At 34.7% G+C, this 26614-nt stretch overlaps 3 protein-coding genes across 18 annotated transcripts in view; 1 reads left to right on the top strand and 2 right to left on the bottom strand.

Moving 5' to 3' along the window:
* Positions 1–826: 826 nt before the first annotated feature.
* On the bottom strand, positions 827–4845 carry LOC125649016 (ankyrin-1-like). The gene is made up of 3 exons (XM_048876220.2): positions 3007–4845; positions 2701–2905; positions 827–1451 (listed from the first exon to the last, which is right to left on the bottom strand). The coding sequence occupies exons 1-3, from the start codon at positions 4058–4060 to the stop codon at positions 1130–1132; spliced, it is 1581 nt and encodes a 526-aa protein (XP_048732177.2). The 5' UTR covers positions 4061–4845; the 3' UTR covers positions 827–1129.
* LOC125648960 (protein unc-93 homolog A-like) lies at positions 3117–13756 on the top strand. 6 transcript variants are annotated; one of them, XR_008800288.1, is made up of 7 exons: positions 5033–5177; positions 7409–7467; positions 7930–9362; positions 9952–10087; positions 11373–11504; positions 11729–13163; positions 13269–13756. XR_008800288.1 is itself a non-coding variant. In XM_056155546.1 (6 exons), exons 2-6 carry the CDS (start codon positions 7449–7451, stop codon positions 11971–11973), a joined length of 1965 nt encoding a protein of 654 aa, XP_056011521.1. In that variant the 5' UTR covers positions 3117–3237; positions 7409–7448; the 3' UTR covers positions 11974–13756. The 6 variants fall into 6 exon arrangements, 3 of the variants coding, with proteins under 3 accessions (XP_056011521.1, XP_048732153.2, XP_056011516.1); XR_008800285.1 differs by having other exon boundaries at positions 11729–13232; XM_056155546.1 differs by lacking the exon at positions 5033–5177 and adding an exon at positions 3117–3237 and having other exon boundaries at positions 11729–13756.
* Positions 13757–20739: 6983 nt separating this feature from the next.
* The window catches only part of LOC125648918 (1-phosphatidylinositol 4,5-bisphosphate phosphodiesterase gamma-1-like), an 89809-nt gene continuing 83934 nt past the window's right edge, over positions 20740–26614 (bottom strand). For 6 of the 11 annotated variants that reach the window (XM_048875964.2, XM_048876011.2, XM_048876002.2 and 3 more), the window contains one exon: positions 20740–24074. In XM_048875964.2, the coding sequence (XP_048731921.1) occupies positions 24026–24074 (49 nt within the window). In that variant the 3' untranslated portion in view covers positions 20740–24025. Of the gene's footprint in view, positions 24075–24778; positions 24833–25407; positions 25435–26614 lie in introns of those variants that run through there. The other 5 variants (XR_007360510.2, XM_048875989.2, XM_048875972.2 and 2 more) reach the window with 5 other exon arrangements.

Raw genomic sequence — 26614 nt, 5'->3', positions numbered from 1 at the left:
TTGGATATCAATATCTGTATGTAGCTGTGTAAATCAGTCTGTTGTGACTAGTTGGATATCAATATCTGTATGTAGCTGTGTAAATCAGTCTGTTGTGACTAGTTGGATATCAATATCTGCATGTAGCTGTGTAAATCAGTCTGTTGTGACTAGTTGGATATCAATATCTGTATGTAGCTGTGTAAATCAGTCTGTTGTGACTAGTTGGATATCAATATCTGTATGTAGCTGTGTAAATCAGTCTGTTGTGACTAGTTGGATATCAATATCTGTATGTAGCTGTGTAAATCAGTCTGTTGTGACTAGTTGGATATCAATATCTGTATGTTGTTAAATATATTAATCTATTGTGACTAGTTGGATATCAATATTTGTATGTTGAACACTTAGGAATACCTTGCTTAATAAACATATGTATCATGGTATTCATAAAATAATGAATAAACACGATATTCATTGCTATATATAAAAGTAGTTAATTTACAACGAAAAAAGATGTGTTATTTCTTTTCATTTTATTAATCTGTATGTTTTTAGGAAAAAGGTTGCAAATGAATAAACTTAAATATTAATGTATTAGTTATCAGTTAATCAGTTAATATTAATCTAGTATGACTAGTTGGATATCAATATCTGTATGTTGTTAAATAGATCAATCTATTGTGACGGCATATTTCATGTAGATGAAACTATCCCAAAACATCCATGTTTACATACCATGATACATATGTTTATTAAGCAAGGTATTCCGAAGTGTTCATCATTTTCATTGGTCGGATAATTTTACACGATATACACAACAAATAAATAGCTCAGACAAAATGAATGGAGTACTAAGCTTTTAGTTTGCACTACATACTTGTACTTATTGCACATTAAGATTTACATCACGGACAACAGACATCAATTAACAATATTCTATTAATCACTATTCATCATTATATGACTTTCATCGTCGCCTCTGGAATACCGTATGTTCGGTATTAAACAATGGGTCTGGATACATAGCCGTGATGCTTGACAAGCAATGACAAGCATTATATCTAACACCAAATACTATAAAGTGATTTTCAGTGAATATGAAATCATGATATTTCCTTTCCATAGCTGATTAAACTTCCCAGCAATCTCACGGATCCTGGAACGATAGATACCTCTTCACAGAGGCTGGTAAAGGCAGGGTTTCAATGCTCGTTAAAATTTCAGATCCTTTGGTACATTCTAGAAGATGTTGTCGTATGCATTGACGACATATATTAGTCAGAGGTTTGACAGACATACTTAGTTCTTGCATCAGTTGATGAAATCTTGTCTGTTCTGGTGTCTTTCCCGGAAGGAACATCCAAGTTTCGTGAGATATATTCCATCCACATTGTATGAGGTATTCCGCGGCCTCCAGAAAACCACGCCACACAAGGAAACAGAGCGGGGAATTCGGTGAAGCGGGTACCCTGATAAAACAAACAAGAGGCTTATGGGCCACATCGCTCACCTGAGTCACCTTGGCCCATATCTAAAGATTTTCCATCTATATTTGCATTTAAAACTTCGATTCCAATTGTGGCCCCAACCTACCCCCGGGGCCATGATTTTTACAAACTTGAATCTGCATTATGTCAGGAATAAGCTTTCGTGTAAATGTAACTTCTTTGCCCAATGGGGTTTTTGAGAAGAAGATTTTTAAAGATTTTCTCTATATATTTGTATGTAAAAGTTTCAGCCCTACTATGGCCCCATCCTACCCCCGGTGGCCATGGTTTTTAAAAACTTAATCTGCACTATATCAGGAAGTTTTCATGTATATTTGTACTTTCCTAACCCAGTGGTTCTTGAAAAGAAGATTTTTAAAGATTATCCCTAAATATTTGTATGTAAAACTTTGATTCCCTATTGTGGCCCCATCTTACGGGGATGGGGCATGAGTTTTACAAACTATATCAGAAAGTTTTCATGCAAATGTAAACTTCTTTAGCCCTATAGTTCTTGAGAAGATTTTAAAGATTTTTTCTACATATTAGTACGTAAAACTTTGATCCCTTATTTTGGCCCCATCCTACCCCCGAGGGCCATGAGTTTAACAAATTTGAATCTGCACTATGTAAGGAAGCTTTCATGTAAATATCAGCTTTTCTGGCCCAGTGGTTCTTTTAAATGACCCCACCCTATTTTTGCATTTTTGTGATTATCTAACCTTTGAAGGGGGCAAGGCCCTTCATTTAAATAAATTTGAAATCCCTTCACCCAAGGATGCTTTTTGCCAAGTTTGGTAGAAATTGGCCTCGTGGTTCTGGAGAAGAAGTCGAAAATGTAAAAAGTTTACGGACAGACGATGGGCAACAGGCGATCAGAAAGCTCAAGTGAGCTAAACATTAAACAGAACGATTTGTTTTAATCGTGAGAGTCGTCCATTATGATAAATACAATGATTAATTAATAACGTTTACCACTTGCACTGCACGTACATGCATAAAAATTCAAATTTACTATGTCTCTCTGCACTCTAATGACAATTTTCCTTTTGTCTTACTTTTAAGGTCAGATGTTATGTTACAATGCTTACTTAAACACACACTTTTAGTTACTTTAGCATCATTACAGTTAAGGCTCAAAAACATTATACTACTCAATCTGACGATGTGTCATCAGTGTTAGAATCAAATTAATGTTTTCTTTCAATTTGCAAAAACATTGATAGATAACCTTTGATCTGCTCGTGTTGGCTGATTGTCTGAGTCTAGACGCGACCCTGCTTGAACAAGCAACTCCATGGTGGACAGACTGAAGTTTCCTAACACTGACTGCATAACACAGCTATGAAGAGGAGTGTACCCATCTCTGTCGGCTACATTCATTTTAGCTCCTGTCTTTATCAACAAGGATAATATTGCATCGCGTCGTTCTTTGTCTGTGAAAATCAAATTGAAAAAAAAAACTAGAAAATTCCAATCTACGAGTATGTATAATTGGCTCCACAAGACGCATTATGGTAATGGTAACAAAACTTACTTTTGAGTTTCTGACACTTGTGAAGTGCTGTCGCCCCGTTGGTACCTGCTATATTGGGGTCCGATCCAGCTTCCAATAGAATTTGAACGATTTCGACATTTCCAAGTGATACTGCCATCAAAAGAGCATAATCTTGGCGAGAAATTCGATTACATTCATTTGGATCTGCTCCAGAAAGCAGTAAGCACTTAACAATTTCTGGATTCTCCACCATGACAGCACTGTATAAAGGTAGGTAAGCATTTTCGTCCATTGAACATATATTTGCACCGTATTTTAACAATATTTTCACATTTTCCTCGTGATTATTGTAGATTGCGTAGTGAATAGCTCGTCGTCCACAATTTTCTGTGACGTCTATATGTGCACCTTGTTTAATTACGTATTCAAGTACGTTTGGGTCGTCTGCTTGTGCAGCGTAATGAATAGCTTGTCTGCCTTCAGAATCTTTTGTTTCAATACTGGCACCTTTCTCAATCAGTAGCTCTACAATTTTTAAGTGCGACTTCTGAACAGCTCGATGTATAGGAGCTTGGCCACCTTGTTTAAGTTTTGTTTTCATATTAACCGACACAGTCTTTGAATCAATAAATGCATGAACAGCATCTAGGTGTCCATAATCCACAGCCACATGGAATGGTGTAACCCCTTCATTCTTAGTTCTAGCTGAATAAACATGGGCCCCCTTCTCTATCAAGAAACTAATCATGGCCACATTTCCGCACTGGGCAGCAAAGTGTAATGGTTGAAAACCGTCATCATCAGACCAATTTATGAATGCCCCCGCTTTCAGTAAAAGATTAGTGACGTTTATATCCCCGAATATAACAGCGTACTCTAAGGCTCTCTTCTGGTTCTCATCTACGTATTGTACAGATGGTCTTCTACCAGGACTCTGGAAAAGCTCCTGGATTATTTCATATTGACCGTTCCTGGACGCCGTACATAAAGCCTCATTTAAATCATACTGTTTACAGTTTTCTCTGTCTCTCAACAACGCCTGAACGGCCTTAATATCGTTGGATTCAATTGCCTCGATTAATTTACTCGTCATTTTCTCCGTCACTGATATAATTCCGACTCACAAATCACAAGTATTCTGTAAATAGTCCAGACGTCAGAGCTTATGAGCTTCTTTGTTTTGGAACTCTTCAGCTTTAGAGGAATGAAAATGCTGTGTACTGTAATGTCATGTATGCCTTTAGGGGTCCATGATTTTAATAGAATATCTTACCTTATACCGGGGTATTATTTACACATGCACACCCAAATAAAAACTTGGCCGACATAAATTCTTAAGAAACAATAGAAGAAGTAATTGATTTAATCCACTGCGAATGTCACACACGAAAAAATAAAAAATAAATTTTAATACTTTATAGTAGGAATTTCTAAGCTTTAATGAATATGAATACTTGTTAGTAGAAAATTTTAAGTTTGTTTTCTTGTATTGTCAGTACTAGGTACGGTATTAATTCAGTGTTCATGTAATTCAGGTAAGATCGATAATTTCAGTAATACATGCAGGTACCTACCTAGCTAACGCAAACAGATATCGGAATATAGATATTCGACAGAGATGGGAATCATAATCGTTCACGATTTTAATAAATCCTCTAAATCAAACATGTTTATTTTTTTTAACATGGCATTAGAGATTATATGGAATATGTGTAGTTACAGCAGAAACATTGTCATATGTCATTTCAATAAAAATATACTATAAACAATCTATAAATATATTTATATTGTTCACTGCATAATCCAAACAATTGCCTTTAAAATGAATTACTCAGCGATTGAAATATGTATCCCATTGCAAATACGACAGGGATCCAGTCAAAATAATGCTAAACCAGACAAAACTGGATTTTGGACTAGGTCATTTTTCCAAAAGGGGTGTCTGATGTGAGATATCGATAATTATTATTTATATCAAAGTTACTACTGCCGTTCAAGTATCTGAAATAAGTCTATTATTTCTTTAAAGTTGATAACATCATTTCCAACGATCGGCATTTCATTAACAGTCAGACTACACACAGTCACCGTAAATGTAACACATCCATTTAAGCGCACTGGTAGAACGTACCTAATACAGTGCATGCGCGCATGTTTGGTATTCGAAAGATTATTGCTTCGTTGGGAATTGCCAGGGATTGGAGGTAGAGGTAGGTAGATAGAGTATAAGTTCAAACTAATACATTGTGATACGAATTGTTTAAGATGTGCCTCTCTGGTCTTAGGATTTGTCACGTCTGAAATGTTTATGGAATCTGTTGTAAACTAACACATTGTCATGGTGAGATGTTGTACTGGTTTACCGAGTGCATATATCATGAATTATTATTCGTTTCAAGTTGTCTCTCGATATTTTGCTTTTAAGTTCACAATGATAATGAATGTTTTCGTGATTGTAATTATGGCCTACTTGTGAATCCAGGGGGAAAATGCGAATCGATCGTCTGCTCAGGCGATCAGCTGTGGAGTTTATATATATACAATGTAAATACCAACAGGAAGGATTTGTACTGACAGCAGAGGGGAAATCCGTTACACTCCAACATTGATTATTTAAGAAAAAGAAAAAAAAATTCCGCTTTAACGAAATATATCTATTTTTAAATCATACAAAGAAATCGCGTACTCTCGGAATAGGTTCGACACAAGTTGTTTTGGTTTCAACAACAGAATTGATTCAGCTAGAGTCGATGCCCTAGTTACCCGTCCTTGAACTCCACCTTCATTGTCGTTTGCAGTATTCATTTGCAGTGATAGAAGGTCATTTTATAAATAGTTTAAAGTACTAAACGTGTAATACTGTACACATGCATACATGGAAACTCTAAAAATTGTGAATAGAGTGTGGCAGGTTGTCATCAAGACCGAATCCATCTTACCATTGCACTACCGCAGCGATGGTAATTTAAGATGGAATGCATGGCAGCATCAGAATTATTTAGTAATGAGTAAACCATTCCATATCTATTTGGATAGTGATGATAATACATGTGCTTTTATTTTAATTTGTGTACTGTAAAACCTTTGATTTCCTTCATGTAGATATATAGTTGTGTGTGTGTGTTTAAAAAAAGAGTTCTCCTTTAATCGATGTTGCATTATAACTATTCTGTTTCTCTACTTTTACATATAAATATATTCTTTTATTATTAAATCTTTTCACAAACTCTCTCCGAAGATGTTTAATACATGTGCAGTCATATATAATTAGAATTTTTTCATATACCATATGTCTAATATTGAATTTCCTAGTATACTAGTACTCATATTGAAATTTGATCTTATAGTCACCATGCACATTATGAAATACACTTATTTATGCTGTTGTCATGTACAGGTATATAGGGGGAGAGTAGTCTAAGATTTAGAACTTTGTAATTGTATTACAAATAACAATGAAATAGGTTCTAACCAAACCGCAAAATATACTAAATTTATTCTCTGCAGGTCAAATCCAGTTAAGTTTTTAAAAATCCTAACATCATCGTATGCCTTAAAAATTATCTGAGATATCGTACATCCCTTTTAAGTTTTATGAAAAGGGTACTATTAAATCCTGTCCTTTGAGAATATGATATAAGGGGAGGAAGTTGTTAGTGGAATGATACATGTTCAAATCAAGAATATTATAGAAATACCTTATGACTACACAGGGAATTTTTCTTTGTAGCACATCTTTGAACACTTTATTAAATGATACACTACCAGTGCTTTCATTCAGATCAGCTATATATTTAATATTAAAATAAGTAAAGAAAATATCTATTTATAATTTTTATACCCTTTCCAATCCTGGTGATGTAAAAACATCTACAATTTTTTTTTTATCTAATTGTAATGTCTTTCCTTAATTTCAATGAAACATTTATATCCTTCCAAACCGTATCGCATGATGATTAAATTCCATATGAAATAATTGTCTCTAGTATGAAAAATATGCAGTAAGAAGTTTTGCTACGATCTGTCTGTTTCCACCGCGACACCATTTGACCCAATAAAATTGTACACATAAAATATAAGATAACAGATGAACATTCTTCAGTTGTCCAAACGCTGGAGTTTCTTTTGACTTTTTCAGTCTTATATCCCCACCAAATATATCTTACTTATCTCATCTAAAACTTGCTTCTATGGATCAAGTAGGATATAAAATGAATTATAAAAAATTGTAAAATTTCAATAATTGTAAATTCTTTCTGTTGGGGCAAGATCCTTTTACAATCAAAAAGGTCTTTGAACTAGTTAGTTGTGCACTCTCTGTTAAGTTCAAATTTTGGGTCGGATGTTGGTATAGATTTAGAACAGGATTCATTGTTATATATATCTCGGTTGGCAAGCACAAGTCGTCAAGCAAGAGTTAACTACGGATCTATTTTTGCAGATCCACGTGCTTGATTCGTGTGTTCTCTGCACGAGACGACATGAGCAGCAACAGCTCAGGTAAGACATTTGTTCTTTCGAAATTATTTTAAAGTGTACCTTTCTATTGGACATTACTCTCTCATACGCCAGACAACTACGGTTCAACTGACGAGGATTCGAAAAGCATTATGAACATGTCGATTTCTTATCTATTTGTCTCCCTGCATGTGTAACTAAAATACAGCATGTACTGATCTTTACCATGGTTATGAAACCTCTCCTTTGATAAATGTCCAAAATGTGTTTTAAGTAATCAAGCATTTCTTTGTGCTTCTCAAGTGTTACATTTATTTTGGAGAGGGTTATTATATTTATTATCTAATGTATGTTCATTTCGTTTCGTATCAGTTTCACGAACGCATATGCAGTAGATTAATAAAAAGTACACAAATATTTGTTCACCAAATGTCTCTGATTGGGAATGTTCTCGAGGACAATGGCAAACATTCTGCATTCCATATAAATACCTTCCAATTGCAGGTACTTCAAACATGGTTGTTAATCAAACTACAGAGATGTCTGAAAGTAACGCAACGGAAACAGAAAACACTATTCCTGAGAGTATGGGCGACCCTTCTTACACCGACTCCATCGGTAGTGCAGATAGTCGCACAGCACTGCTCAAAAACGACAACTCTCATGAAGACACTCTCAATAAATTTCTCTCACACAACGAACCTTCATCCAATCACAGTTCATTTTGGGATATCAGCGATTTGGGTCACGAAATTGAAGGGAAACTTGCACTACGAGAGAGAAGACAAGAAAGGGAAAGAGGTCATATATTACAAGAGAGCATAGCTTACATAGACCCCTTAGTACCACCAAGTCCTCACATCAATAGATTGCGAAGTGTCTGCCGAAATGCAGTGCAATCTCTGAGTCAAGAGGTTGTCTACAGATCAATGTCTGTTCTTGCCATTAATGAAAAAGGTTTGAAAACAGTCAATGACGAAAATTCCCCAGCAGTTGAGATAGAAGTCGAGGAAATAGGGTATATCAACAATCACCTCAGGAACCTAATCTTTTTAAGCGTTGGTATATCTTTGGTAAGCACTGCCATCGGATCTCTACGTAACCTTCTGAGCAGTATGTACCATGACAGCGGAATCGGGGTATACTCACTCGCAGCAAGCTATGGAGCATTTACGCTGTTTAGTCTTTTGTCACCATTTGTCGTTCAGAAATTCCGTCCCAAATTCTGCCTCGTTGCTGGTATATTCACGCAGCTTTTGTACGTTGTTGGAAATTTAAGGCCGACATTTTACGTCTTTATACCCGCATCTTTCCTTCAGGGAATGGGAAACAGTCTGTTGTGGAATGCCATGAGTACGTATACAAGTTACCTTGCCCGAGCATCTGCAATTAAAAATGGAAAGAAAACAGAAGACGTAGCAAGCAAATATTTTGGAATATTCTTTTTCTTCTACCAATTGTCTTTTGTGGTGGGGAATCTCATTTCATCCCTCGTTCTGCTCTTCGTCCCAGACAATGAAAACGGAGCAGAAACTACAACTACCTCATCTATTCTAAACATGTCCATTCTGAATGAATCTCAATATGTGTTAACTGCCAATGAATCAAACATGATCTTAATGAACTCCGAAAGCATATGTGGTGCAAAGTTTTGTAATCACTATAAAATGGCCCATTCAAATTTGCACGTTGACGAGGACACAGCTGGTATATTAATTGGGATATATGGTATGTGTGTTGTTGTCTCCCTGGTTGTTTCTCACGTTCTGCTGGACCCCATTGCTACTTACAAAGCTTCGGGATGCACCTGCCCACAAATCTTCAATCAAGTTGGATCCGTTTTAAAGTGCATGACAAATCGAAAATTCATCCTTGTTACTCTCGTTTTAATGTATAGTGTGATGCAGTTTGGATTTGCGGCAGCGGAAATGACAAAGGTATGAAATACACTTTGTAAAATGTGAAAGATGTGGAATGAAAAAGGTGAAAATAACGAACAGTAATATTAACAATGAATGCAAATAATGAGTGATATTTCAAACAGTCTGAACCCATGGGGATCTCGGTTAGAATAGGTCCTTAGTACCCCATCCTTGTCGTAAGAGGCGACGAAATGGGGCGGTCCTTCGGAAGAAGCCGCAAAAACTGAGGCCCGGTAGGTGTGGCACGATAAAGATCCCTCCCCGCTCAAAGGCCTAAATCTAAAGCCCGTCACTGACAATAACGACGCCTCCATAAAAGTGATAAATTCTCGAGAGGGTCGTTAAACAATATATAACCAATCAACCAAACAGTCTGATACACATATTAAAGTAATTTCTAGATGCAAGAAATTATCCAACAACTGTGTGCGTCCTCTTTCAGAAAAAGTCAAATCTAGAATACGACGAATGAAAGTCTTGGTTATTTCAGCCACTAATTTATATGATTGACATGGTTGTCTTTCGTGAATTATAAATATGACATGTATATAAACAATCGAAAGAAAAACACGTTTGAATATATCGTTTCTTTTTATTGCTTTAGGCTTTTTTATCTTGTCCACTGGGTATCCATATGGTTGGCTACACAATGGTTGGATACGGAGTGTTTGGAGGCCTGAGTTCTTGGATCAGCGGCTTCATGTGTCAATACGTCGGGAGAGTGGCTCTCATTTCTTTGGGTAGGTTCAATTTTTTAAAATAAGATTTGAATTATACCACGTGTATGGCATGAATGCAAGCAATTCCTAAACAAGCATATCTGACAAATGTTCCCACTGATTGTTTTTTCCAGCAGAGTGAGATTAATGACGTTTGTTTCAGAACCCATTTTCTTTTGTATTGTAGGTTCGTGTTCTACAGATTGTTGGGTTTTTTTTTCATTGCAGGTCATTCGTCAAGTCAGATTGTTTATGCATGAAGTTGAATGAGTGTTTGTTGCATTAATTTTTGTTCTTCAACAAGGTTCAACTTCATGTACAAACATCTTACCCTGTGTAGAATGCAGAACTGTTTCCACTAAACTTGTCTCATTTTTACAGCTCCTCAATTTGTTAAAACACTTACCTTATCCTTGCAGCTTCCGCTCAATTAGTTAAATTAAAACAGACCCTTAACCCAATAGGGTTTCCAGAGAGAGAAATCCAAGGTTCATTTGACCAATTAAAGATGGACTGCTGGTGATGTTTGTCTGCGACATAGTTATTTCCTTTTCCATCAAGTGAATTACACATATATTGATGACGTCATGGATTAATGATGCATTTGTCATCAGATATACTCATGGATGATTTTAAAGTTTATTTTTTGGCGCTGAGTGGTGAGTATGCCTTTCCTTGGTTCTTCCTGGTGAAGCCCCCAAATTACATGTCATTAATGAGGCGGCTCCATAAACTTTCCGATTTTATCAGGATTTTTTTTCCAGATATATTTTTTATTAAAAGCGCAATGAAAACATTTTCAAACGATATCATCACATCTACGTCCTTGTAGTTCGTTTTAACACTCTACATCTGGCTGATACACCATTATTTATATGTACCGTTTACAGGTCACTCACAAACATAATTCTTTTTGTCACACGCAAACTCTGCTTTAATCACACGTATAGACGAACGTTGTACAATGTACAGATAACTATAAATATTATTCAAATACATCTTGTAAGTTTAGATTACAATATATATTACATGTATATTTTTTGCTTTTAGAAAATATACACTTGTAAAATACAACCATTTCTGGAGATGACATTTAATTTTAAACACCTTCTCTTCAAAGATTTTTTTTTTTTAGAATACTGTAGTATTAATTTCATCGCATAATACTAACATTAGGAACTCATGAAAGTTATGGATCCGCCTCCATCGGTATCGACGAATCCCATAACCTCTCATAGTCCCTGAAAATCGAAATCTGCCATTGTATTCCCAGTAGCTTACATATCCCGTTCTTTTCTCTCAACAGCCGCCTGTTTAGACTTGGCACTCCTGCTCTTCATGGCCCTGTGGGAGCCCAATCCAGAACAAACAGTCTTGTTTTTTCTTCTTTTGGGATTGTGGGGCGTAGGCGATGGTATCTGGATTTCACAAGTGAACAGTGCGTACTAAAATCAAGTCTTTATTTATAGCTTTCTTATCTATCGTTTTCAAAGTGCTTTTCTGTTGAAAGCAACTTTTCTTGTGTCAGATGTAAAATTTCCTTTTTGTCGCATTAATTCAACTTACTTGGAATTCCATATTCTTATCATATAGATGTTAAAAGTAATAAATTTAGTAGGGTTTTAACTGACTGTAAAATTAGAGATAAATTCTATCTTACAGGTATTGTAAGCGCACTCTTCCATGACAAACTTGAGGACGCATTTGCGAGTTTACGAGTTCTTCAAGGTTTAGGAGGCACTGTGGTGTTCTGCTATTCCAACAGTCTGTGTGTGATGGAGAAAATGTATATTCTGGCGGCAGTCTGTATCGTGGCCACTGTCCTGTACATTGCAGTGGAAATAATGGAGAAAAAAAGGGAACCCAAGAATGACAAGTCCGAGACGTCCAAAGCTGAAAATGCTTAAATTTGTTCAATCCTTTCTTACTCTTCAACATTCAAAAATACTGCATATTGTCTTATTTCAAGGTGATTGAATATCATATATGTTTATGTTTGTATATATGCTTTCCGTTTCATTTGGAAAACATTATTCATTATTGGAAGACCGAAGTGTGAAAGAATTTTGTTTTTCGGAGATTTTGCTTCAGCGAATTAAAGCATAATTTTTTGGTCATTCGGATGACCTATTGCTATCTTGTGCATCGTCGTTTGTAGTTAGTTGTGCCTTTGGTCGTAAACTCTTGAACATTTGCAGTTTTTTGGTGATGAGTATAATGGGGTTTGAGTCCTGTACACAATTTTGAAATTGATGACCCCAGGGTTCATGTACCAGGGTGGAGCTAGATTGGCCATATACATTATATATTGAAACTGCAATAGAAAATCTTCTTTACTGCTTGACATCAAGTCCGTGAGTTCAGAGTTCTGGTCCCAGGGGATGGGGCTTAGCTGATCATATGTTGAAAATGCAATATATTTTAGAAAATCTTTCCTTCTGGGCAGCAAGCAGCCAAATTTTTTGCACGATTAGCTATAATGAGCAATAGATCCTCTTTTGAATTGAAATCTGTATAAATTAGTTTCCCTTTTAGAACTCAAAAAGAAAATCACATTTGACTGTTACACATGTATGTGATGATAAAATCACATTTGACTGTTACACATGTGATGATACTTACATTTGACTGTTACACATGTGATGATACTTACATTTGACTGTTACACATGTGATGATACTTACATTTGACTGTTACACATGTGATGATACTTACATTTGACTGTTACACATGTGATGATACTTACATTTGACTGTTACACATGTGATGATACTTACATTTGACTGTTACACATGTGATGATACTTACATTTGACTGTTACACATGTGATGATACTTACATTTGACTGTTACACATGTGATGATACTTACATTTGACTGTTACACATGTGATGATACTTACATTTGACTGTTACACATGTGATGATACTTACATTTGACTGTTACACATGTGATGATACTTACTCTCCTATAAAAGAATGGTAGTGTTTCAATTGTGATAGTTACACATCTATCATCAAGTACAATCAGTTTTAAACACCAAACATTGCATCAAGTACAATCAGTTTAAAGACCAAACATTGCATCAAGTACAATCAGTTTTAAACACCAAACATTGCATCAAGTACAATCAGTTTAAAGACCAAACATTGCATCAAGTACAATCAGTTTTAAACACCAAACATTGCATCAAGTACAATCAGTTTTAAACACCAAACATTGCATCAAGTACAATCAGTTTTAAAGACCAAACATTGCGCATACTCGGATGATTGTTAAGGCTAATGGGCATCTTGTTCGTTTTAATGTGAAAAGATTTTTTTTTTTCACTGTAAAATTCATAGGATCTGTGAAGACGCTTAATTAAATCATATATAAATCAAACCATTTCTATGAAATGGATGGAAATCGTGCTGAGGTCATAAATCAACAAACATGATGATGAAAAATTTCATTATTATTCATCCATAACAACTATGTCAGAAAATTTGTATATTTTTTTACAGTCATGAATAAAGCTTTTCATTGCTAGTGATAGTGCAAAATGACAGTTAAATTCACACTGTTTTAAACTATGCTTATAGATGTATTATTTTGCTGCAGATTAAGATGACTATTGATTATGAATTTATATCATTTATGCCTGATCTGGAAATAGTTGATTTGTGGGAATAAAAGATAAATGTCCGATTTTTTTCGTCAGTCTTCGTTCATTTCATCATTCTTCACAGTCTAAAGCATCTGCACAACGATTTTTAAAAATTCTTTTCGTATTAATTTTTACATTAAATTGAGCAAAACTATAAGATGAAGAGAAGTGACATTATGGTGTCCAATTCGTAATACATGGTAACGTTATGCCTTGATCTTTAAGAATACAATATCTCTACGAAGTTCTTAAACACAGAAATGATATTTGTGTACATGTAGTATTTTGTTTGAGCATGAATGAAGACCACGTTATCCCCTTTTTTCAGAACAAAATTCATTTTGATGATTTAAACTAAACGGGGACAATAAATTTACTATTGAATACTAACTCAGTGAACATTACCCGAATATACGGGGAATAGCTATAGATTGAGATACACGGGGAATAGCTATAGATTGAGATACACGGGGAATAGCTATAGATTGAGAATACACGGGGAATAGCTATAGATTGAGATACACGGGGAATAGCTATAGATTGAGATACACGGGGAATAGCTATAGATTGAGATTCATGAAAGGTGACGATGACGAACCTTGATCAATATCATAACTCCTATAAGGAATACAAAATGGAGAGTTCCTTGGATATACCAGATGTGGGATCAGGTGTCTAGGAAGAGTAAGCATCCCCTGTCGACCGGTCACACCCGCCGTGATCCCTATATCTTGATTAAGTACACGGAGTAATCCGTAGTCAAAATCTGTGTGCCAAGAACTGTATGAAACACACCAGATAGCATTTGATCCAATGAAAGGTGGTATTGTCAAACTAGATCATTACACCAACCATAGACTTTGCGAAATTCTTACTTTAAACGAGACTGTTGAAACCCCTATAACATTGACTTGTTTGCCAATAGCCTGTCTCGATTTAAAAGACCATACGCAGAACAAGCTCTTGCGTATCGAATCAGTTGAGAGATATAAACACCATATGTAGGTGATTTTGGAATATTGCTACATAAATGTGGGAAGTTGACAATTGAGAAGCTGAAATCATCCTGTTTGTCATAAGTTGAGTTGATAGTTCGAAGCAGATGTGGAGACTCTGTGAATTTGATAAAGATGTAAATAAAACAACGATGACATTGTTTGATTTTGTTTGAAAATATTTTTTTTTGAAAAATCCTGAAATTCCCTCAACTCTGTTTCAAAGAAAACACAATGAAATATTAACATAGAGACTTTGGTAAGTCTGTAAATGAATAATGTAAATAGTAATTTTCTGTTGAATATGATGGTAGTCTACTGTACTTTAAAAAGATATATAGAAAGTAATTGATATGTCCTAACTGATAAGGATTATTTATTGAATACTGAATAGTAGAATACAACTAGAAACAAGTTATTGAAATAACAAAACCCATTAGTAATATGAGTTGACCAACTATAACCACATCCGCTTCCTGTTTAACCTCCATTTCATTGTAGCCTAGGTCACGCAAGCCGTTTGACTTCCCACTCAAACGCCTTGGAGCGTTCTATTTAAAAATATTACACCACGAGGGGGCGCTATCGAAAAACGGAAATGGCGACACCGAAGAAAACAAAGACCACAGCTGTTGTTCCAAATATGTCAGTTTATGTATCGCTTGTTCTAAAGAAAGCAAACGTTGTGTTTTTTGCAAGTTCGAAACTTGGTCCTTCATTAGAGAAACCAGTAACGATATGACCAGAATTATGCTGACTTCACGAGAACTAGTATTACTATGCAGGTCTTCTTCAAACATTAATTGGGGTAGAAGCGTTTACAATAGCGATTTCCCATAGCCTGTTGGTAATACTGACCTATTTGCTAATTTAAGTAAACACTTTTTCTGTAAAGGTTTCAGCGAGAATTCGATTTTTAAATCTGATAAAACTTTGTTTATCTTCTGTTCGACTGCGTCTGTCATCGTTATGCATCAACCAATCAGCTGCTTTATCAGAATTCGGATAAGCCTCGTTATGGAGTGTAAATGTTTATCGTAGAATGCTCCTAGACGTTTGTCTCGTAGAACACTGCATTGACAAACGTGTAGGTGACCTAGACTATTTCTTTGAAGCAGACAGCTTAGTAGATCATTATTAAAATCCGCAACAATCTGAGTACTAGGTTGTAAATCAGATGCCACCAGTAAAGAAAGCTTTAAAAAAGGGGGAGGGGTGCTCTCCCCTTCCTTTTACCAAGTGATCCCCCCTAGATAGGACCTAAGGTTGGCCCCAATAGTTTCACCTGGATGCAGATGGAAGCACATCTGTAAGCATTGCAATGACAAGCATCCATCCGCCTCTTGGTCCTGTAACCAAGCCAACTTTATCAGTTGGGCACCACCCCATGGCCAGTCAATCGAAGTGAAATTTTCTACTACATGTATTTTGATGATTATCAGTGTTTAAGGGAGGGATTTTAGTATTGTTTCAGTTTGCAACATATAAACGGTCCCAGGATAATCAGGTTGTCAAAAAACTTGAACAAGTCTGCACAACCAACACTCAATTGCTGAGCAAATAATTGCTGAAAACGTCAGCTTAGGTAGGGGGACAAGCCTCTTCATACCTCCACTTTTCCAACTTTACAGGTCTCTCCATTATTGGGCCTCGTGCCAAGAGTGGTGATAATCGGCTTACCCATCACTTATCGTACTCTGAGGCAGCCTCCGTTAGTTATTCCATCGATTCCTAAGACAGTTCAGTTACATATCCAACCCGAGATTATTTCCAAGCTGGGTGGGGCTTTTCTTTCTAAAAAGACGGATGTCAAAGCTGCCTTCAGGTTGCTTCCAGTCAATAGTTTGTTAGGTTTTCAGTTTAAGTACGCCTCTGATTAATATTTGAAGGTATGTTTGGACATAAGTATAGTAGGAAAATATGTTTGGAATATTTTGATATCAAATTTATGAGACGGCAATACAAGAATAAAACAATATGAGGCCTCAACCGTGCACATTTTATTTTGCGCCGTAAATCGAAGGTTTTTTTAAGGGGTGGATCTTATATCTACATTTTTGATACCTTTTTATGTGTGCATTTTTCATTTATATCTAAATTCTCCCGCCTATAAGCTTTGAGTAAGAAGAGATTAACGGAACAACCGTGGAAAGCAAAATGTGATGTCATATCGTAAAAGAAAAGTGCGCAATGCTGAAAAAATTTAATAGTTCAATTCATAATCATCAACCAATTAACAAAGTTTACGCTCTGAACTGGGTTAAAACAGTTCATATACTTTCAAATATATCTAATCGTAAACAGCGTAGGTATAGTCACTGTAGGTGCTAGTCGGCATTGTCAGTGGCGGATTCAGAGGGGAAGTAATACAAGACGTGGTCATAGGAAGGCCTATATAACATGCACAGTAATACAAAGCGTGGTCAGTGGAAGACCTATATAACATGGGTAGCATGGCTGACTTAATGCGGCGAGTGTCGGGAATAATTAATGGACTCTAAACTATCTTCTATATCTAAACACCAGCGTCAGCAACACAAACAACAGCTTGCCAAACCGCAGGCAGCAAATGGCAAGACTTTCGTTTTCAAGCAAAAGGAGGATGAGGCTCAGTATAAATTCAACAAGTGTTGGAGAGAAATTGATAGAAGCTCATCATATCATTAGGTAATTGAACTAGTTCATCAACGACAAAAATAAATCAAATTAGCCGATTCTTCCAAAGCGGGTTGGAGAACCGTTTAGGAATACACACCGCACAACGAAGACGATGAAAATTACATTTTCAAACTGAAAAGTAGGAGCGGGTCCAAAAGGCAAGAGCATCAAGACGCAACAACCTGTACCCGGAGAAAGTTCACAGCAAGCAAAATAAGTCCAGGTCATACGAGGGCGGCAAAAAGTCCGAGACATGCTACAAATGCGGTTTCCCAGGTCACCGGGCAAAGGACTGTACCAACTTTAGTAAAGAGACAGGCTCCAAATTAAGTACATCTAGTATTTTTAAAAAATACTGCACAGACTTTAATTCATGCAAAATACAATGCTTTATCAAGTTTTATAGTTGCAAAACTGTAGCTCTTTGAGAAAATGTTGGGACAAATCAGAAGCAATGAATTATTATTTTTTGAAAGATGTAGTCAAAAAACTGCAACGGTGTGTGCAAACAAATTGCGTATTATTCAATTTGCACATACCGTTGCAGTTATGAGACTACATATTTCAAAATCTAATAATTCATTGCTTAAACGTCCCTTTCAAGAATTTTCCACTCACAAGGAGACGTCACCATTGTCGGTGAAAGGATGCAAAATTTTGGCCTATCCTCGGCGCTTACGTTTTTTGAGCAGGAAGGGATCTTTATCGTGCCACACCTGCTGTGACACGAGGCCTCAGTTTTTGCGGTCTGATTCAAAGGGCCGCCCCATGTATTTAGTCGCCTCTTACGACAAGCAAGTGAGCACAGGATTTTACAAGGCTTGAAATATGTCTTCTATGCAGTAATTTTTACTATTTTTCTGACACTTTTGATAAGGTGAAATTAATAAAATGACGCAAATTTTCATGGTTTTTGGAAAAAATGTAAGTTCTCCCAATAAAAGTTATTATTATTTACAGTATTTATATAGCGCATTATATAATTAAAAAAATTACTCTAAGCGCTTTACATTAAAACAGCAATAAACTACAATTAAAAATTGAACATATCTAAAACAGTGTAAAAAAAAATATTCGTTTCATTAAAAGAATATGAATTCTAGCACTGGCTGACACAAAATCATGATTAAACTACAGAAAATACATACAAAAAGGTTTCATAAAAAAGAATATTAATACTGTCACTGGAAATGGCTTACATAAAATCGCGATAAGCAAGTCTGAAGAAGTAAGTTTTTAAATTTTTCTTGAAAAGTTCGAAAGAATTTTCGTTGCGGATGTAACTTGGAAGGTTATTCCAGAGTGTGGCGGTTGCTTTGTCAAACCTTCTGTCACCATACGTTTTGGTCTTACCTCTTATTCAATAAATGAAAATATTTCGTCATTTATTCCTCCGAGAGTGGAAGAAATTATTGCTTCTTTTATCGTTTACATTTTTCTAAACAAGAGACCACGATTTACCTTAAATTTGAAAATTTTAGGGGGGGGGGGGGGGCGCCCCTTTAAATCCGCCACTGGTTTTCCCGCTATTTTTTTTTTAGAAGCGGGAGAACTACAATATCCTCGGCGATTAAACCATATTTCTTTTGCCACGAGATAGTATTTATACATGCAATTATAGTTACTCTAATCTTTTGTCTATTATCTAAGTAATAATGATCGAAATGTTGTTTGAAATACAAAAGCCTTGGCTTTTATATTTCAAAATATTTATTGACCTCGGAGGTTATCCTGCAACATACACAAAAACAAGAACTTTATCTCTATTCTACTACCGCTCCGAAATACACAGCCAATCGTTTTCCTATATAGCTATGATTTAGGTCACTGTGACGTTACATGGCAATTTCTGAAAAGGCCTACATTGTCTTTTACTGACGAAAAAAAGATGGTAGGGGTATTCTAAAATCTATTTTGAAAAAAAAAATCAAGTATTTATTTTAATGTTAAAGGATTATGTCAATTGCTTTGATTACAGTTTTTAAAAAAAGCTTGTCTTTGCATCGCCATGTTTGTATAATGCAGACTTGTCTTTGCATCGTCATGTTTGTATAATGCAGACTTGTCTTTGCATCGCCATGTTTGTATAATGCAGACGGTTGGTTTATGTTCAATCATTTATGAATTTGTTTTACACCATTTATTGATTTTTATAAAATTGAATGACATGTATCAGTTATCGACTTTCATTGTTGCATTAGCAAAATTCGAAGTGCATGCGAGATGTGTACATGTATCAATTTTCTCATAAGCATTTAATACGCATGAAGGTATATCGTAGAATAATGACCGCGGCATTCCTCTCATCTTTGCTTTGCAATAAACGTGGTACAATGATAAATATATCACTGTTTCAGTTTTTTTCTATTTGAGCAGTCAAAATTTGAATAAAACAAGATGTGTTTGTGAAACACAAATGCCCCTGATAATGGCAATTCCAAAGATGGCCAAGGTCAAGGACAAATATCTTGGTACCAGTAGAAAGATCTTGTCACAAGAAATGCTCAACTGCAAGATGAGAGCTCTAATATTTACCATTTAGAAGTTATGACCAATGTCAAATTTTCTAAAAGTAGGTCAAAAGGTTTAGTACCCACAAAAAAGTCTTGTCACAAGGAACACTCATGTGAAATATCAGAGCTCTAGCATTTGCTGTTCAAAAGTTATTATCGCACCGGTAAGTGAGAAAGTTTCCCAGTTTACTTTCGGAAGGTCGGTGGTCTCTTCCCAGGTACATTGTATCTAGGTTATCTCTTCTACCAATAAAAACTGGGTGCCACCAGATAACTGAAAAATTGTTGAGTGTGGCGGAAAACATCCGGGTCAAATCAAAAGTTATTAGCAAGGTTGTTTTTAAAAAGTAGGTCAAACTCTTAAGGTCAAGGGTCAAAAATGTATGTAACCACGGAAAGGTCTTGTCACAAGGAATATTCATGTGAAATATCAAAGCTCTAGCATTTGCTGTTCAAAAGTTATTAGGAAGATTAAAGTTTCAGACAGAATTATGGAATGACAGAAAGGACAAAAACAACCCCCCCCCCCCCCCCCGCCCCGAAATCTTCGATCTCGGAGGGCATAAAAAGTCCAAGTATCGACCCAAGTTTATTTTGAGAAATCCAGGCCTGATATAATACTTCTATTTTCATGGCTGAAAATTCCAGCAGACATGAAGAAGAATGGAAACATAAGAAAATCCATGAGGGTATGAACTGCTATGCTTCACACTAGCATATTTTTATATCCTCGTGTATTTTCAAAAGTGAAGTTTATTTCTTAGAAGGACATCAAAGTGATGGCATTTAAGAAAGTTACATATAATCACTAGTTAAATTCAAAATTAGCTGAGGGTAAAGGAAGATCTGTAAGATAGTCTTAGACTCTTGGTATCTATTTTTATTGAACGAAAAAGTTATTCAAGTTTATTAACATCTGGTGTTACAAAATCCTCCTAGAAAATAAGAATGTAACATATACACATCATTTATTTCTTTTCTAGATATATCTATTTCTTTTTCAGAAAAAAAAACTCCATCTGAATCTCTATGCATTGCGCATTTCATTTGAAAAAAGATGTAAATTAATTGACATATTTGCTATTTGACAAAATAATTAGTTTACTCTCCTTAACATCGTATAAAATCATGTGAATGGTGGGAGGAAGCGAGAACCATTTTACCAATCAAAAGTGTCCAGCCTGAGACATTATATAGTTCAATAAAACAACATAGATAATCATTATGTATATCATAAAAAACATGGAGTATAAATGAGCTAAATTATTAACTGTTCTCAACAAAATATAAACAAATATAATAACTACACTATTGTTAATACAGAAAGAAATTCCACCACGGAATATCTAGTTGAGTTACTTTCACCAATTTACTGGAAATAGTTCATTAAAAATCAACAGAAAAAGGATGAAAGAGCAGTCAATGTAGGTAGTCATATATAAATGGATATGTTACAATGAGTAATCTCCAATGGTGGTGTTCATTGTGTAAAAAAAGAACTGTTTTGGGGATGTTCTTTTTTATTTTTTTTTTTGATTCAACTGGTCATTTGTAGTCTCGTTTTGTTTTCCTCAGAGTTGTCAAATCTGTTATGGTATTGTATATGATGAAATGCAAGCGCTACATTTCATGAGGCTATAGATGAAGTCTTTGTATAATCATTTGTTGAACTTGTGAATACAATCAGTTTCAAAAAACTTAATAAAACTAAAATGTCCATATTCAAAATAAAGCATATTCGGAACCTAGATTCTTGCAATTCATGTAATGCCTCTTCATATAATTGATTCAAATTTAGAAATCTATGGACAAAATTTGTAGTTTATTACCTTATTACTAATACACAATTTTCTATAAATTTGCAGTTTATTGCATTATTACTAATACACGATTTTCTATAAATAAATGTGTAGTGGTCTCACTTTATGTCTGTTTTATATGCTGGAGAAAACCCCCCAGTGAAATTTGTGTAAAAATACACTTCTGCTATAAGGTTTTATTTTGTATGGTCTGCCATTTGTTGTTCACATTATCACTAACACTAATCAAATTTCTAAATTTGATTTGGCCACTGGATCACTACCTTTGAATAATACAACTTTCCCTGATACAACTGTTGCAACACTTTTAAAGCGGCTCTCTCCTGAGGTTTGTAGTTTTGTCAATTATTAGGGAAGTATATCATTGTTTTCTACATTGAAGGAGATTTATGAAATCTAAAGGACTTGTTATTGAGCTACAGTGTGTTAAACTTAAAATTTACTAACAATTCATTCACATAAAGTATCTGTTGGTGTCAACATAACATAAGCAACACAAATCAACCATCAAATAAATACAATGTACACACTCGTGTCTTCTAACAATATAGATTGGAAATAATTACCTTTTTGCACTTAATACATGGGAAAATTTGAGAGCTCAAAAGAACATAGTTGGAGTATTGTTTTTATCTAATTGCACATAAATCACAAGGTCTTGCCTTTATATTCAAGATAGAACTTTAGAATGTAGAGGTTATGGATACTTTTAAATTATTGGCCAAAATGATGAATTTTCATATAAAATTTCAGGTAAACCAATATACATGTAGAGAGTTTTCAGAATCAGCATTCTGTTTACAAAAACCATATCAACAAAATTAATGAATTTACAACATTTAAATTAGTTCAAAGTATCTGCTACTTGTATCATAAATTACAAAATTAAAATACACGCCTATATTTATTATTGATGATATGTCGGATAAAACAGAAACTGTAAAATTGTGCAAATTTAGATCTTTTTGATTAAAGAATCCTTCTGCCACAAAATGTAGTTCTTCCAAAACCCTTTCAAAATTGGAATCGCCATACAAATTTTCAAGTGGATAGGTTTAAGTAGCAAATATATTTGAACCATAAGAATAGTTCTAGCATTCTGTGCAGTTGTGCTCAAAAGCTGGGGAGTTCACTTACTTAAAACAAAACTTTTGACAGCTAAACTCAAACACTTCATATTCTCAAAATTTGATTATGCTAAATATCAAAGCTCATAATATGTCAATGGTCTTAAAGTCTCAGTGGCACAGACAGACAAACAATGGACATAGTATATGTAATCCTTACGTGCTGGTAATTATACAACTAGAAATAAATTCAAAAATGGCTGCAAGTATCCATACAAACCACAGATACTATATCCATAAAACAAACATCTTGCATGAAAAAAAATTTGGCATATCAAGAAAATGAAATCTGAACTTCAACTATGAAAATCTATACAAACAAGTGAAGATGTACCATTACAATCCATACAGAATATGTGATTCTTGCTAAACAAGAACAGGAATCATTGCATTGCCCCAATAAATGCCCAAGCACTTCTTCAACTTTGGCAATGAGGGTGGCTATTTATAGATATTTTGTGGTGTTGGTAAATATCCACATGCATTCAAGTAGGTAATTAGTATTCAAAGACTACACACATCAAAACACTGCCAGAATACATTGCAGCTCAACCTAAAACTTTCATATGGTTACATGAATATACAACTCAAACAGAAAATAGTTTAATCATGTACGCATAGGGACAGTGATTATTGGGGCAAACACAGTACTGTACAGTGTTCCAGTTTAAAGAAATCAAGCACTTTTATCGTGACACCCTTCAGAAAGTAATGATATTTATAATGAAATTAAAAAACACTCAATAATTAGCACTTTCAGCAAAAGCATTGCCATAATTAGTTCATGACAAGAAAAACAGCTGGTTGTGTCCAGTATTTCAACAGCTAGAGAAAATAACCCATCCAGGTCATGAATCTCTTTGAACACGTCTGACACAAAATTAATACACAAACTACAACAATTTCATAATTACTAAACATAATTTATAATTACAAAATGTAATCCTCTTGGCTGAGGTAATCAAACTTCTACATCAATTATAACTACAAGTACATGCATCAACCAGAATGACTTATTTCAAAAATCATCACCACTGCACAGCATATCACAAATGAAGTTCTGGCATAAAGAGGCTACCCACTATCTTAGGTCATCAGCAGATAAAGAAGTCAATGCTATGGCAACAGTGTGTATCACAGGTAAGATGGTAAGATCGATGGGGCATGAGTTTTTGGTCGGTTAAAGGTTATGAAGTCTTCAGTTGTTCGAGTTCCTACTATAGACAATGGGGCGGCTACTAGCAAACCTACAAAAACAAAATGAAAATATCTAGAAAAGAAATTTACTAATGGAAACCATTAAGAGTTCTTGTATTAATTATCATCAATCAAAAAACAATAACAACAAATTAAGTTTAGGAATCATAACAGTTTCATTTTAAACTCCAAATTAATATAAAATATTGAAATTTCCACACTGAATTTTTTAAAAAGAAATATTGTATACATGTATTTTTTTCTTAAATAGAAGTGATCAAGTTTTACTGTCATTATTGTAGATGCAGAAATATATTTATTTTTAACCTGAAAAAGAAAACATTTGGTTAAAGGTTAAAAAGCAAGAGAGAAATTATTGGGTCCAAGGAACTGTACAGTATTGTGGGGATATATTGGGTATGAACTGTACAGCATTGTGGGGATATATTGGGTATGAACTGTACAGCATTGTGGGGATATATTGGGTATGAACTGTACAGCATTGTAGGGATATATTGGGTATGCGTTATCAAGGAGGAACAGTGAGAGGCAACTGAGGCTTTGAGTCAAAGAATTAGATGAACAGAGTGTAGCACTGGGCATTATAATAAACCGCCTTTATATTTACTAACCTTTAGAATGAAGATAGAAAATATCCTATTTCAATGATTTCATCAGATCTATTTTTAGGTACAAGTGAAATGTGTATATACACAAGTGCAGAATCGGAGGGAGTACATTCTTCAAATTTTACCTGCCATTCACAAGTTTGCTTTCACTGATACTTTGCTCAATGAATGAATGAAAGCTGGAATAGTTAGAAAAAGACAAAAGCATGACTTATCGTGTCTATAATTCGATCTGCAACAGTCAGATGTATTCATGATTTTTAAAAATCACTTGTTTGTTTGCTCATCTTTTGTTTTAAATTTGATGTAAGCTTCTACAACATGCAAATGAAAAACAATATCTTAACTCATTATACATGTACTAGTATATCGCTGAATAGTCATCTATTAGGATATATATACATTTTAAGCATTTTCTTCATTCTTTGATCCCTTTTGATATAAATTTGTGAGCATCACAATTCTTTTTGAAAACTTTATTTATGTACAAAAATCTACTTAGTAATTATGCCCAATTAATTTGAATGTGTTTTATAATTGTCAGTGCAATTTTCAGTTCTGGAAATTTAATTTTTTGGTCAGCTTGTAGAATGTTTACATTATATCCTTTTAAAAGAAATTCCATCTTGAAAACTGTACTCAAGGAAGCTAGCAAAGAATGCATGAAAATATTGTTATTATAACAAGCAGAGGAATAATGATGATTCAAACTGTTTAGAATAAATTTGTTAGAAATTTTCAATATTTCACTCACAGTAAAATAGTCATCTACATGAAGGACCTGAAAGTGTACATTACATATAAATTTCAAATGAAAGAAAACTGACTTAGGAAATTTCCCAGGATGGATAAATTTACAAGTACCAACTATCTTCCACCTGCAGTAGTTATGTTAAATAGCTGTTTGGAAATAGTATATAGGGTAATACACCTACTGTTTTACAAAATTCATTGAAAAACAGTACATTGTACCTACAGTAAAATCATTAAATGTTGGGTGTTACAAGATATTTTGTTGTGGGAATCCCAAAGAAAATGAACATGTTTTTCATAAAACAGAAAAAGAACTTAATGTAAAAGATGTGCATTTTATATTGTATTTTTTTTTTTTTTTGGTCTATGTAAACATATCAAAACAAAATACATGTAGCTTGATTTCCATTGAAGTTTGGGGGGGGGGGGTTCAAAGGTCATAGGTGCCAATTCAAAGCAGGCACATTGATCATGAAAAACATACAACAACAGTGCAACACATATATATCAGTAGTTCAGAAAGATATGACTCAGTATTTCTGTAATATAACAAATTCACAACATCACAATTAGCTAGGCCTAATTCTGATTTAACCCCCCCCCCCCCCCCCCCCCCCACTAATCTTCATGTCAATAAAATTCCTCTCCACTTGCCTGCCTTTTCACCCCAAGCGGCCATATCAAATTCACATTTAGATACAAATATCCTGGAAATATGCTCTCTCAAAATAATGACAGAAACTCAATAACAAATTTAATGATATCACAAATTTGAATAATCAAGGAACTATCACATTTTGTTTCTGGGGCATCGTGTCAATCATAGTGGTGTACAGCAGGTGGTTTCAGTGTCATATTCTAAGATGATCTATTCTTCTCAAATACATACAACTTCACTGGGATATGAAGTGGTGCTGTACATGATCAAATCTATTGAGAAGTCATTTGGGTTTAACAGGATTTAATTACATGATCATCACACTTCATATCCATGTGAAGTTAAAATGATTAAGTATTTTTTAAGAAATCAAAGCTTCCATATCCAAAATATTTTGTATTCCAACAATTAATGTGGATAAAAATGTTGTAAACAAGAGTAGTGCCATTAAAGATGATCCCCCCCCCCCCCCCCCTCTTTTTCCATTGTGTAAAAATATCTCTTAGAATTTGGTTGAAAATTTTTCTGATGTGTAAATGACATTTAATGT

The sequence above is a fragment of the Ostrea edulis genome, chromosome 1 (genome assembly GCF_947568905.1).
Source record: "Ostrea edulis chromosome 1, xbOstEdul1.1, whole genome shotgun sequence".
Lineage (NCBI taxonomy): Eukaryota > Metazoa > Mollusca > Bivalvia > Ostreida > Ostreidae > Ostrea > Ostrea edulis.
The sequence above is the reverse complement of the archived record's forward strand: the minus strand, read 5'-3'. Positions and strand labels throughout refer to the sequence as shown.